This window comes from Hevea brasiliensis, chromosome 2, assembly GCF_030052815.1.
Source record: "Hevea brasiliensis isolate MT/VB/25A 57/8 chromosome 2, ASM3005281v1, whole genome shotgun sequence".
Classification (NCBI taxonomy): Eukaryota; Viridiplantae; Streptophyta; class Magnoliopsida; order Malpighiales; family Euphorbiaceae; genus Hevea; species Hevea brasiliensis.
The window spans coordinates 116,136,891-116,151,821 of record NC_079494.1 but is presented as its reverse complement, the minus strand read 5'-3'; the positions used below and the strand labels follow the sequence as shown (position 1 = coordinate 116,151,821).

At 31.7% G+C, this 14,931-nt stretch overlaps 1 protein-coding gene across 1 annotated transcript; it reads left to right on the top strand.

Moving 5' to 3' along the window:
- Positions 1–7,870: 7,870 nt before the first annotated feature.
- On the top strand, positions 7,871–13,678 carry LOC110645622 (ETO1-like protein 1). The gene is made up of 5 exons (XM_021798848.2): positions 7,871–8,889; positions 9,006–10,718; positions 11,193–11,484; positions 12,512–12,821; positions 13,281–13,678. Exons 1-5 carry the CDS (start codon positions 8,747–8,749, stop codon positions 13,499–13,501), a joined length of 2,679 nt encoding a protein of 892 aa, XP_021654540.2. The 5' UTR covers positions 7,871–8,746; the 3' UTR covers positions 13,502–13,678.
- The last annotated feature ends 1,253 nt before the right edge of the window (positions 13,679–14,931 follow it).

Here is a 14,931-nt window from a genome sequence, read left to right as displayed (position 1 = left end):
GTACACACCACATCACACGCACGCCAACGCACACACACTGCTCCAAATTACCACAACAATATCCATGGCACTTTAACAGTTATGAATGCAACATAAAACGTGCCTAGAGTTTAACTACATAGATACATACATATAAGTGATGCATGGGCATGCTTAAACATATAATAATATCGAAATTATAATTAAAATTAATATTTTACTCATAGACTTGACAGCGGTCACTGTGGCGGCTGGGCGGAGGAAGAAGGCTGTCCCGGCTCACCTGAGAATTACATTACAATTATTTAACACAATTGACTCAATACAAATCATGAAAAGACCAAATACGTCATAAGTCGTGCCAAAAATCCGGCAGAGTCTCCCCTATACCTAGAACCTACCCAACCTGCAAAAGGGCTCAAAACACACTTCTATATTCGCAACTCATATATCCACAATTCAATCACATCACACAGCCCCTCCTGGGTCCATCAAATCAGTCATCCATCACAATATGTAAAATTTCAATTTAGTCCTTATAATTGATCATTTTTGTTAAAACTACCCAAACAAGCTCTAAAAATTCTAAAACTTTGCCCCGCGGTCCTTAGCAATATTACTAGGCTATTGCAAAAAGAATCATAATTTTCTGAGCAACCAAGAATATTTTATGGATTTTTAATCCTATTTAAGCACTAGAAAATTACGAAAAAGCAAGGTTCGGGTTTACCTTTGCCGATTTCGACTTCGGGAACGCGCTCGGGATGTCTGACAATGGTGGGGTAGCCAAAACCTCGATCCAGTTCGGAGACTTTTCCGGTAGCGGGTCTGTCTAGCCGGAAATTCACAGACCTGGACAACTGTCGAATTTCCACGAATTGAGGATACCTACACGAAGCCTACAACACGGGGGTTAGTACATAAATTTTACGAAATTTTCTAAGCTCATTTAATGCTCGGAAAAACACTGCGAAGTTCCGTGGGACCCATCGAAAAACGGTGTTGGAAAAATTCAAAATTTATGTCGCCGCGAAGCTCTCGACGAGTGGAGCGCTCTGGTACTCTCGGTTTTCTCGTGGGGTTTACGGTTTGCGAGAAATCTAGCCCAAAAGTCAAAATGGGCTAAAACTTTCCGGGCAAAAATTGGACAAACCGCTTAATGGATTTCAGTGTTCTTGGTGTCTATGGAAAGCTCTTGACGAGTAGATGGATTTAGACACAAGACCCGGTCCGATTGGTGGCTGGATCGGCCGGGAAGAAGAAGCAGTGCGCTTGCGCGTCGCGTTGCTTCGGGCGCCGTTTTTCGGTGTTCCAGGCGGCGGCTGGTGGGGATGGGCAGTGAGGATGGCCGTGGTGGCGGTGGGGTGGCGGGAGGAGGGAGGAGAGAGAAAACGGGAGAGAAGGGGAGGGAGGTCGGGACGCGCGTGGGGAGGAGGAAGAAAAAGAAGAAGACCGGTCCGATTCGGTCCGGTTCAATTCGACCGGTTCGATTTAGGATACAAAATTTTGAATTTTTACTCTGCCTTGGGATCGAAAACGAGGTCTAAAAATTTTGAAAAAATTCTGAAAAACTCAGAAAAATTTGTAGACTCCAAATATATTTTTAGTTTTGCTACGTGGTCTTTAAATAAATTTTTTAAAAATCATCAAAGTTTATATTTTCGGAAAATCAAACCCAATTTTTAAAATCCGAAAAATCTCAAATAATTTCTTAAAATTTAAATAAAATTAAAATATCAATAATACTCATAAAATAATAAAATTTAAAATTTTGGGGTGTTACATATATATTATCGAGGGAGATAAAGTAATAAAAAATGAAATGCCTCGTACTAGGCATTTCTACCTAATTATAATAAATTTTAAAAATAATTACAAAAATTATCGATTACAAAATTTTGTTGGTAATTTATTGATTTTTTACCAACGTTTTACAAACAAAAAAGAGAAATAAAATTTAAATCAATTTGTACCAATGAACCATTTACTAATGACGCAATTTCATAGGTAAAAATTGCGCCTAATATTAATGGCAAATTACCGACTAACTTGTATTTAGTTGATTATATTAAAAGGAAATTAAGAAAAATTTTAAAATGCTTAAAAACTTTTACTTATGAAAAGTTTTCGTCGATAATTATTAATGAAATCATTTTTCGTAAGTAATATTAAGAAGAAATTAAAAAATAAAATTTAAAAATAAATACTTATAAAAATTTTTCAACGGTAATTACCAACGAACTATATTTAGCTGGCAATACTAATAAAAAAATAGAAAAGAAAAATTTTAAAAAGCTTAAAAAATTTTACCTACAAAAAGTTTTCATCGATAATTATCAATGAAATCGCTTTTCGTAGGTAATAATAAAAAGAAAATAAAAAATAAAATTTTAAAATAAATGCCTACGAAAATTTTTTATCAATAATTTTCAACAAACCATATTTAGTCAATTTTGTCGGCAATTATTAATGAAATTGCTTTTCATAGGTAATATTAATAAGAAAATAAAAAATAAAAAATTAAAATAAATACCTACGAAAATTTTTAATCAGTAATTACCAACGAACCATATTTAGTCGGTAATACTAAAAAGAAAATTAAAAAAAAATTAAAAAACTTAAAAAATTTTACCTACAAAAAGTTTTCATCAGTAATTTTCAACAAAATTGCTTTTCGTAGGTGATAATAAAAAATAAAATTTTAAAATAAATATCTATGAAAATTTTTCGTTGATAATTACCAACGAAAATATTTTAGTTGGTAATACTAAGAAGAAAATAGAAAAGAAAAAAAATTTAAAAAGCTTAAAAAATTTTATCTACGAAAAGTTTTCGTTGGTTTTTACCAGCGAAATTGCTTTTCGTGAGTAATATTAAGAAAAAAATAAAAAATAAAATTTTAAAATAAATACTTAAGAAAATTTTTCATCAGTAATTACCAACAAACTATATTTAGTCAGTAATACTAAGAAAGAAATAAAAAGAAAAATTTTAAAAAGTTTAAAAAAATTTTATCTATGAAAAGTTTTTGTCGGTAATTGCTAACGATATCGCTTTTTGTAGGTAATAATAAGAAGAAAATAAAAAATTAAATTTTAAAATAAATACCTATAAAAATTTTTCATCAGTAATTACCAATGAATACTTTTTAGTTGGTAATTTTTCAATAAATCACAAAAAGTGTAAAATTCTTATATCATTTGTGAATAGATAACAAGAGAGTAAGTTTCTCTACGAAAGGAAAATCATTCGGAGAGTAAGTTTTTCTCTGAAAAAGAAAGTCACTCCCTAACATAGACAATTATGAGATAGCTGCTATGTGGGGCCTACTTTGGGCCCACTAGTTTTTTTAAATCAATTAAATCTTAAAAAATTAAAAATTAATTGTACATTTAAATAAAAATAATTAATATTTAATATTTAATTTAAAAATAATAAAAAATTTAAAAATTAAAAATAAATTAAAAATTAAATTAAATTGAAAATTTTAAATTATATTTAAAATTAAATTGAATTAAATTTAAAATTAAATTAAATTTAAAAGTTAATTTAAATTAAAAAGTAAAAATTAAATTAAAAAATATGAAATAAAAATTAGCTACGAAAAGTTATCGTTGGTAAATACCCACGAAAATTTGTTGTCATCAGTAATTACTAACGAAAAATATTATTGATAAATAGTTGATAATTTATAATAGTAAAATCTCCCACGAAATTACATAAAAAAAAATTTCTAATTTTCTTACGAAATAATTTATAGGTAAATTTAGTGATAATATTTTTTTTATCGTTAAAAATTACCTATATGAATATTTGTGGATGAAAAAATTTTGTCAATAATTTTGTCGATAATTATTAATTATGAATAAAATATAAGTATATTTGGTCGATAATTTTTGAAATTATTCTTTTAATTTCTTGTGGTATATAATGATAGCAAATATAAATTGATATTAATTTGGTATCATTGGTGTCTCAAAGGAGAAGGTTCAAGGCCAAAACCTTCTCTCTTTTTCCTTTTGAGAGATAAATTCTTATTTTCTTCTGTTTTCAGTTTGATAGTCTTCGGCTCTTTTTCCTGTCATTCTCAATCTCTCCTGTCCCTCCAGATAGAGGGAGGTTCCTCTGTCTCTGCCTAATTTGTGTGTTTCGCTACTCATAGCTGGGTTGGGTTGTATTTACTTCTGAATTTCTTTTGGTCGAGTGGTTGGTATTGCAAATGGAGAGTTTCTTCAGGACTGCTCTAGTGTTACTGTGACTTGCGCTTCGAATTACATAGACGAAGACAAGTCTTAATTCTCTTCTGGTTGCTGTGAGCTTGGAATCACTAGGAGACAAAGTTTTCTCAAATTGCTCCGGGAAGAGAGAACCCCAAGGATTAAAGTGTTGATGACTTGTCTTTGCCTATTGCCCCTCATTCGGCTAGACAATAATGAGATGTCATAAGATTGTCTCTCTTTTTTCTCTATTTTATACGGTTACATTCTCAATATATCGTCTGTTAGGTATTATTATTAAAATTATTATTGAAAAAATTATTTTTAAATATATTAATTAGATAATATTAAAAAATAATTTAAAATTAAATTTAATAAACTTTTTTTACTATTAGTTTAAATAAAATAATCATTTTCAACTGTTTTATATATTTAATAAACATTTTGAGGATTGAATTAAGCAATGGCAGTGTTGGAAGCTTTGAAGCTTGCCAGGCAGAGGGGCATTGACTGGGTTGTCTTTGAGGCTGATTCAGAGATTCTCTTATCCACTCTTATTGGCCACACAAAAAATGAGTGCTGGGAGATCCAAGCTACAGTGTCAGCTATTATTAATTTGAAACAAACTTTTTCTTCTACTTTGTTTTCCATTGCTAAGAGGAATGCTAATAGAGTAGTTGACTATCCAACAAAAATGAGTTTACAGGGCATTCTGCCATGTAATTGGCTGATAAATATGCCACAGGATCTCCTGTATATTTTGTATGATGATGCTCTTGGGGCTTGATTAATGCCATGGCTTTGGCAATTTCAAAAATTAATACCTTTTCAACATAAAACAAATATTAAGCTCATCATTATTCTTAAAAAAAGGCTATTCATTGAATGATTAGAGATAAAAATTAATTAAGCCGAATTGAAGTTTTAACTCAATTGGGTATCAGCTCATTTATAAAATAAGATTAATATTAAAATTAAGATTGACACAATTATTAATCAAATTAAAATATTAAAAAATAATGGAAAAATATAAAATATAATAAAAATTAAATTAAATAAATAATTTATTTTATAGTCATAAAAAGTAATAATAATAAAAAAGGAACCTGCAAAATGATCAAAACATTCGATATAAGCAGAAGCACGTGGGGAATCGTGGATGGGGGGAGCCAAGAGATGAGAATAAGTGGTGAATGGTCAACTAATCATCCATCCTGCAAGCCGGAGCAGCAGTTTAACGCCCCAGCTCAATGGTCGGATGTGAGGGCAGTGAGGCTGAACTCAGGGTCATATTAGTCATTTTCCGTCAACCTTTTCCGCCGATTATTTAGGCTTTTATTAGAGGCCAAAACATCGCCACTTGCCCACGCTGATTGTGTACAATCGAGCGCATGTGCTGTTTGACCCCCAGAAATTATTTAATATATTCCATTTATAAGATTTTACATTATGTTTATTTTATAAAAAAGATTGTTTATATTTCTTAGTATTTAAAAAATCTAAAAACATTAATCAATAAAAAATATTTTCTTAATTTAAAAAATAAATATTTTTTTATTTTTTATATTTTGATAATTTTATTAAATTATAAAAATAATATATACAATTAATAAATTTTTTAAAAATATTTTTCACAAAAAATATTTTATCTATAAATTATTTCCTACAAAATAAATAAAACCTTAATTTATGTATTTTTTTTAACAACTCTTTTTTTTTCTTTTTGCTGTGATTAAATTAACTTTTCTATTACTATTTAAAAATAGGTGAAGTATATAATTGTACTTTTAAAATTATAGGGGCTTAATGAAATTTAGACACACTTACAATGATTAAAAGAATTAAAAAAAGTAAATAATATAAAAGTATAAAAATTAATTAATATATTTTTTAAGAAAATAAAATAAAATTATAAGATTGATTAATATATTTTTAAAATATAAAAATTATATAATTAATTTTATTAAAATAAAGATATTAAATAATAATTTTTTAAAAAATATTTATATATAAAGTTATCTTTAAAATGCGAGAGCTAAGTCTCGTAAGTTTTTTTTTTCTTTTTTAAACTAATTAGATCTCTTTTTTTTTTTTGAGAAAAACGTTAATTACCTTTTTTTTTTTTGAGAAAAACGTTTATTACGATTTTATGTACTCACATTTTTAGTATTTATTTTTCAATAGTATTGAAGCTATTGTTAAATTAATTTAAATTTAATAAATATTTTTTATCATTATACACTAGAAATCTCTTCCTCATTATTTATATTAAAGCAGAAAAGGAAAATTTAAAGAAAAATACCAATTGCTTTGTAAACAATATATTAAAGCTTGTATCGTCTTTTATAGTTTCAAGTACATTAAAATTAGATATTTATTATATTATTACCAAAAAAAATTATTGTATAAAATTTTATGTATTTTTTTTTTTAACATTGTAACATGATATTGAAAGTTAATTTTATGGGCTATATTCAATTTATTTTTTAATTTTATTAAAAATAAATTTTATACTCTATATTGAATTTATTTTTTAATTTTATTACAATTAATTTTTTTTAAAATAAAACAATTTATTTTTTTTTAATTTTTATTGTATTGTTTATGTAGTAATTTCATTAAAAATCAACAAATTTTATGTTAATTAAAATAAAAATAAAATAAATTATAATTTGTTCTTTGAAATTTATTAAAATTATAAGTTAGTCTGTTTATTTTTAATTTAAAATAATTATATATCTTTACAAAATATTTTTTTTTGTTTAAATTAAAAATTAATATTGTTTTAATCATTTAACCTTTCATATATTAACTTGAATGAAAGAATCATATTATTAACAGAATGAATCATAAGAAGATGTAATTATTTAAAAATATAGAAATAAAGAGACTAATATATAATTTTAACAAATTTGAAGGAGGAAGTTGTGATTTATTCAAAATATTTCTTTTAATCTTGCATTTCAAATTAGCAAAACACAAGTACTTTCCACCCAGCATACTTACTGCATAATTACCATCTGTTAATAAATTGAAAGGAGCCCACTTTCAATTATTGATGTAAACTAGACAAGCTTAGCACCAGGATCCTGAATAGTCACTTCTCTGATGAATACGACATCGTTTACCTTTCATCAGCTTTGAAAAATAAATTATAATTTAGTTTTAAAATTTGAAAAAATTCATTATTTAATTTTTATATTTTTAAAATCAAATAATTTATTCACCAAAATTTAATAAAAATTTATAATTTAATATCTTCATCTAATTTTTAATTAATTATATAAAAAATTGATAAATTACCTTTAATTTTATATATTAACTATTTGAAATGATATATTCCTTAAGGTTTTTATAATAAATAAAATAATTTATTAATTTAAATTATCTTATTTATAATATAAAATTTTAGAAACTAAATAGTTCAAATTAGAGAATATATAGAATTGAAGGTATTTTTGATTATTTTTAATATAATTAATGATAAATTATATAGAAAATAGAATTATAGGTTTAATTAAATTTTATGAATTAATTTAATTAATTTTAAAAATATAAAAATTAAATTATAATTTTTACTCAGAAAGAAATTATATTTAACTAAACTTAAATTATCAAATTTTAATTATTATTATTATTATTAATTGATAAATTTTAGTTTTATTCTTCCAATGAACAGTTCCTCATGTTCTTCCCTTTCTCTAGTCTCCAAGTCCAACGGGAGGGAGGGAGGGAGGAAAGTGAGAGAGAGAGACAGACAAAAGCAAGAAAAAAGAAAAAGACTTGCCCTTTTACCATACAAAAGAAGCTTAACAAAAGTTGGATTTCAGAATTTTTCCCTTTGGGAATCTTCACTTTGATCTCTCCTGCCTCTGCAAGCTCCAGCTCTCGTGATCTGTGATTTCCATCTTCAATTTCAAACTCACAATTCAACTGGGTCTTCTTTGTCTTATCTATTTACCTATTTGTTATGCTGCTTTTGGCTTTGTTATGAGGGGATTGGGTGGGGTATAGTGTGGTTTTCGTTGCCTTTTTGGTTGAGATCTTACGTAGCTGTTGGTTGAGTTTAGTCTTTTCTTGTATCATTTGCTTTATCTGTTGTGGAAGGAGATACCTAATTTTTGTTGTATTTTAGAGAATAGCAGCTTCTGGAGTTCTGGTTATTCATTACTGTGAATCACAACTAATTCAAGAAATCTTGAGTGCTGCTCTGAGTGAGAATTACCCGTCATTTTTTTGCCTTCTTTTTTGGGGTCAAAATTTGATGTTTGTCAAAACTTAGTGATATTGTATTTGGTGGCTGTTTGTTTGTTTATATTTTTGTATTTTTCTGATTTTTTTTTGTATTGAATTTTTGTTGCTTTGGGGGCTGAGGGAGCGATTTATGAAAACAAGAAAATATTTGCTTTTTTGTTTTCAACTTTTGACTATCAAATTTCGTAGTGTTTGAGTTCTGGGGATGCTGGGGGAGGGGTAGAGAGAAAGCAAGTGAAGCAAAAATCCATCTGGCTACCGTGGAGATCTGGGACTTGTTTCATCTCTTATTCCCAATGAGGACTTTCTTCCCATCTGAGTCATGTAAAGAGTCACAACTCAATGCTTTGAATCCACAGTCATGGCTTCAGGTTGAAAGAGGGAAACTATCAAAACTCTCTTCTTCCAAACTCTCTTCATGCTCTTCTTCTTCCTCCATGTAAGTTTTTGTTTTCATCTCTTATAGTTTCAGTAACTAAATGTAATTTCCGTTTCACCAATAGATTGATTTTTTTTTTTTTCCTTCCTTTTTCTCTTTCGGATTCCTATTTGTAGAGAATCACTTATCAAGGTTCCTGAACCTCCAGTGCTACCATTCTTTAAACCAGTTGATTATGTAGAAGTTTTAGCTCAGGTTCATGAAGAACTTGAATCATGTCCTCCACAAGAGAGGTCAAATCTCTATTTATTTCAATTTCAGGTCTTTAGAGGCCTTGGGGAAGTCAAATTGATGCGGAGAAGCCTCCGCTCAGCATGGCAGAAATCTAGTACTGTGCATGAGAAGATAGTATTTGGGGCATGGTTAAAGTATGAGAAGCAAGGAGAGGAGCTTATTTCTGACTTGCTTGCCAGTTGTGGTAAATGTGCAGAAGAGTTTGGACCAATAGATGTTGTCTCCCAGCTTTATGCTGATTTAAGTTCGAATTTTAATGAGCCCGCTTTAGTCAATGCTGACTGTAATTTGAGAAATGTCATCTTTAAAATTGGAGATGAGAAGATAGTTTGTGAAAGGAAGAAAATTGCAAGCCTTTCTGCTCCATTCCATGCTATGCTTCATGGTTGTTTCTCTGAATCTTTTTGTGAAAACATAGATTTTTCTGAAAACAACATATCCCCTTTAGGTTTTAGGGCAATAAGTGAATTCAGTGTGACAGGGAGTTTGAACAAAGTCTCTCCAAATGTTTTGTTAGAAATATTGCCTTTTGCAAATAAGTTCTGTTGTGAAAGACTAAAAGATGCATGCGATAGGAAACTTGCTTCTTTGGTTTCCTCGGTGGAAGATGCTGTAGAACTCATGGAATTTGCTCTTCAAGAGAACTCTCCCATCCTTGCTGCATCATGTTTGCAAGTTTTCTTACAAGAGCTTCCTGCTTGTTTGAATGATGATCGGGTGGTGGAAATATTTATTAATGCTGATAAACAAAAAAGAATGATTATGGTTGGGGCTGCCTCATTTTCACTATACTGTTTATTAAGTGAAGTTTCCATGAATCTTGATCCTCAGTCCAATAAAACAGCTTGTTTCCTAGAACGGTTGGTGGAATCAGCTGAAACTAACCGGCAGAAACTGTTGGCTTTTCATCAGTTGGGTTGTGTGAGGCTTTTGAGGAAAGAGTATGATGAAGCTGAATGTCTTTTTGAGGCAGCTTTGAATGCTGGTCATATATATTCTGTATCAGGTCTGGCTAGACTGGGTTACATTAGGGGTCATAGACTTTGGGCTTATGACAAGCTCAGCTCTGTGATTTCATCTACTACCCCACTGGGATGGATGTACCAGGAGAGGTCCTTGTACTGCGAAGGCAATAAGAAATGTGAGGACCTTGAGAAAGCAACCGAGTTGGATCCTACTCTCACATATCCCTACATGTATCGTGCAGCTTCTTTTATGAGGAGACATAATGTTCAAGCTGCACTTGCAGAAATTAACCGGGTTCTTGGGTTTAAACTTGCATTGGAATGCTTGGAACTCCGATTTTGTTTTTATCTAGGTCTTGAGGATTACAGAGCAGCCCTTTGTGATGTTCAGGCAATTCTTACACTCTCCCCAGATTATAGAATGTTTGAGGGGCGGGTGGCAGCATACCAACTTCGAACCCTTGTTCGTGAGCATGTTGGGAATTGGACAACAGCAGATTGTTGGATGCAATTGTATGAGAGGTGGTCTTCAGTTGATGATATAGGGTCCCTCTCTGTCATATACCAAATGCTTGAATCTGATGCACCAAAAGGTGTTCTATACTTCAGGCAGTCTCTGCTTCTTCTTAGGTCTGTTCTGAAATTGTAATATTTAACTGGCATTTTGACAACCTTGTGAATTTGTTTGTTTTAGACCAGCACCTAACTTTTTTTATCAAGCACATGCAGCATTTTAGTGAAAGTCCCTGACTCCTTGGGGCTGGCATATGTAGCAAAGATTTGGGATCTCATGTATGCATGGAATTATTTTAGAAATATCATTTCTAGAGTCGGAATCAGGGCATATGCTTAGTTTTGTTTACTGTGCACTATATCCTCCACACCAACCCACCCCCCCCCCCCCCCCCCCCAACCCCACCGCCCTCCCCGGGGCATAATTCCTTAATTTTCCTGCCAAGTGAGAAAGCATTCCAGTCGTTTTACACTTCTACTTTCCTTGAATTATTCTCTTCCATGTAATTTACTGCTTTAGGAAGTTGGCATGGACTGAATGGTGTTGTTTAAAGTAAGATTGCTACTAAGCTCACTTCTGTACTTGATCAGGTTGAACTGTCCTGAGGCAGCCATGAAAAGCTTACAATTAGCCCGTCAACATGCATCAACTGAACATGAACGTCTAGTTTATGAAGGATGGATCTTGTATGACACTGGTCACTGTGAGGAAGGGCTTCGAAAAGCTGAGGAGTCTATCAAAATTAATAGGTCTTTTGAGGCCTTCTTCCTTAAAGCCTATGCCCTGGCCGACTCTAGCCAGGATCCATCTTGTTCTGTATCTGTTGTTTCACTGCTTGAAGATGCTTTGAAGTGCCCTTCAGACAGACTGCGAAAAGGCCAGGTATTGTTTTTATGTCCATACATCTTTCATTACGATATTCCCTTCTTTGACTTGCTATCATTTGCCTATCAAATATAAGTCCATTCATGCAGTAGATTGGCATATCTTCATAAAGAATATAAAATAATCGCCATCTACTTTCATCTGCTACCCATTTTTGGTTTGTATCATGGTTTTATGCTGTAAATACCTTTGGCTTGTGTTAAAGAACATTGCACACTATTCCTTTGGCTTGTGTGAAAGAACATTGCATATTGTTACCGGTAATAGAGTGAAATGTGAATTGACAAAAGCTATGATAGGCAATAATTATGATGAAAGAATAATGCAATAGCAGTTGATTCCAAATTTAGAGTAACAGCTGCACTGCTATGAGCATTGATATTTAAAGGCAAAGTGACGCTAGCAGGAGAAGATTTTGGGCATCATCCTTGCTGTTAATATCCTTTTCTGCTGGGCTGCGAAGTAAGATCTGTTGCCTAAATGATCTGCTTGAATAATATCAAAGTCTGGAAAACTTGAATAACAGCTCTTTCATGGTCTGAGTGGGGCTCATCATAAACTAGGCCATGTTTATAATGGGGCAGCCACAAAAGGTGAAGTTGGAATGAGCCACAAAAGGTGAAGTTGGAATGAACTTACGGAGCTCTTATGTTTTGCTTGAAGGTGTGGCAGAAAGTCAGGATACATTACTTCCTTTGGGGATGGCAAATAGCTTCAATTGAATGAGTAGATTTGTTCAAGTGTTTAGTTATGTGCACAACTTTCCTGGATCTTTGAGATAAAAAGTTTGTTTGTCGAAAAGGATAATTCAAAGTGTTCTGTGGAAAGTATGTTTATATATGGACTTTTATGTTTAGGAATTTATCAGTCCTCCATTTGCCTGCTGTCTGAATGATCCTTTTTATTTTTTTTAGTGTAACTGTCAATATGATGTAGATTGATTAATCAACTATCATTTAACATTGCCTTACTTTAACAGGCATGAATGTACTAACACTTTGGTTCTCAAAATTTTATTTGCTAGGCACTTAACAATCTTGGAAGTGTATATGTAGACAGCGGGAAATTAGATTTGGCAGCTGATTGCTACATAAATGCCCTTAAAATCAGGCACACTAGAGCTCACCAGGGTCTTGCACGAGTCCATTTTCTCAGAAATGACAAGGCTGCTGCATATGAGGAAATGACAAAACTGATTGAGAAGGCCCGGAATAATGCATCTGCTTATGAAAAGAGGTCTGAGTACTGTGATCGTGAACTTGCAAAAGCAGATCTTGAGATGGTCACAAAATTAGATCCACTTCGAGTGTACCCTTACAAATATCGAGCTGCAGGTCAGATTATTTTCCTTCTATACCTCACCATTGTACCACACAAATAATTTTCACATGGAAAGAATTGAAGTGCTCCACCTAATATTATCAGTGATTGTTGTAAGAATTGAGTTGAGTTTTAAAGGGCCAAATTAGTAATTGAGTGAGATGTTGCCATGATTGTTCTTTATGTTGCAGCTGTTTGGACTCTTTGAACTTTCAGACAGAAAGATGCTCTCAATTTGAATTTGTTGGTTTTTTTGGTTGAATTTGTTATAGAAGTCTTTTCTTTTTATTGGTAAAGACAAGGTTTTTTAAGGATCTTTTTCTTACAGAACTGCGCGACTGGGCTCCCGCATCATATAAAGATGATATCGATATATAGTATTAACACTTTAAATTATTATTATACTTATGATTTGGGTTTTTCGTTTCCATGAAATTGACATTGAAGCTGCACTGCTTTTTGTATTGGGGCAGTGTTGATGGACAACCGCAAGGAGAAGGAAGCCATAGCAGAACTATCAAGGGCAATTGCATTCAAAGCAAACCTTCACCTTCTACACTTGAGAGCTGCATTCTATGAGCACATTGGTGATGTCTTGGGTGCCCTACGTGACTGTCGAGCTGCTCTCTCCGTCGACCCAAACCATCAAGAAATGTTGGAATTTCACAGCCGTGTAAACAGCCATGAACCCTGAATCTGGAGGACAAACTATGGCATGCAAGAGAAAAAAATGTGGTTCTTATCATCACCCTGTATACTATTCACTCCCCACCCTCAATTTTTTTTTTCTCTCTTTATTTTTCTTTGTAACTTATGCTTTTCCATTTTTGTAATTTAATTAATTAATGTGAAAGCATCCATGTTTCTTCCATGTTATAGCCAATTCGACCCAATAGTTGAAGGACGTCCTGGCACCTGCAACTGCAAATGTATAATAATTCTGATAAAGAAAGGATCAGAAACTCATTTGCTGACGGTAGACTTTAGGCTAAATATTGTTGAAAAATAAAGTTGTGAGGAGAATTGTTTAATTATTTTAACAAGTTTAAAAATAAAATATATTAAATTATATTTTAATACTGTTAATTAAATATTTTTTAATAATAATTCTCATAACAATACCAAAAAAATTCTTTATTCAAAGTGGAAAAATATGAATAAATCAAATAATTCTTCCTTATCATCAGCCGTGAGTGCCGCGGGGAAGTAGGTTTGAGTTGAAAGATTAAGACGCAAACAATAAAGTCATCCTTTAATCATTGTCAATCAACAGCTTGTTTCATGACTATCGTAAAAGGGTAGTAGTGGCAACGGATTCCGTCTCTACTTCATAGGAGTTTAGGTTCAGATCGGAGGTCACCCTTACTTTTTTTTTTTTTTTAATTCTAATTTATGATTATATAATATAAATTTTCCGCAGTTGGTCTTGTATCAGTATTTGATGGCCATGGCGAAAGGAAGCTAAGGAGATGAGATGGCTTCAAACCTTCTCTTTGATTAATTTTAACTGCATGTTGCATTTCATTCGTACGGTATAATGGGACATCATAATGAGGTACTTCCCTCAAGTGATTGTAAATCATTTCAGTTGGAAATTCTTCAAGAATCATTATCCAAGACAATTAGTGACATTGTTTTACTGATAACTTTTCATTTGGCTCTTTAAGTTCGGTATTCACTCCTTCAAAGTCATAACATTGTCATTGCTTTGCTTCATTCTATACTTCAGGAAGCTATTAAAAATAACTTTTTCTCTGGCTCTACTGCCACTGTTGTTCCTTTTGTATGATGGGCAAATTTTAGCTGCCAAATTTGGTGACTCAAAGGCTCTTCTTCTGTCGGAGAAAATTTTCAGTCTGGTCTCAGGACTGAAGGTCTAAATCTTTCTTTTTGTCTTCATTGCCGGAGTTAAAGAATGATTGTTTTTGCTGGTAGGACTGCACACACCAATGGCCTACATGCATTCTCTGTAATGATCGATTAAATGAATGTTCAATGAAATGATAGGTGATTCAACATCATCGTCCAGATAGAAAAATGAAAGAGCTCAATCAAAGCAGCTGGTGGTTGTCATTATTGGGGCGTGCCTCGAATCAATGGAGAGCTTGCCATGTCTTGTTCCAT

What these genes read in the sequence shown, in the direction of transcription:
- LOC110645622 (XM_021798848.2), top strand. Translation starts at nt 8,747, where the DNA reads ATGAGGACTTTCTTCCCATCTGAGTCATGTAAAGAGTCACAACTCAAT. An exon ending in ACAGACTGCGAAAAGGCCAG is followed by an intron (nt 11,485 to 12,511) that starts GTATTGTTTTTA and finishes TTTATTTGCTAG; the next exon opens with GCACTTAACAATCTTGGAAG. An exon ending in TTACAAATATCGAGCTGCAG is followed by an intron (nt 12,822 to 13,280) that starts GTCAGATTATTT and finishes GTATTGGGGCAG; the next exon opens with TGTTGATGGACAACCGCAAG.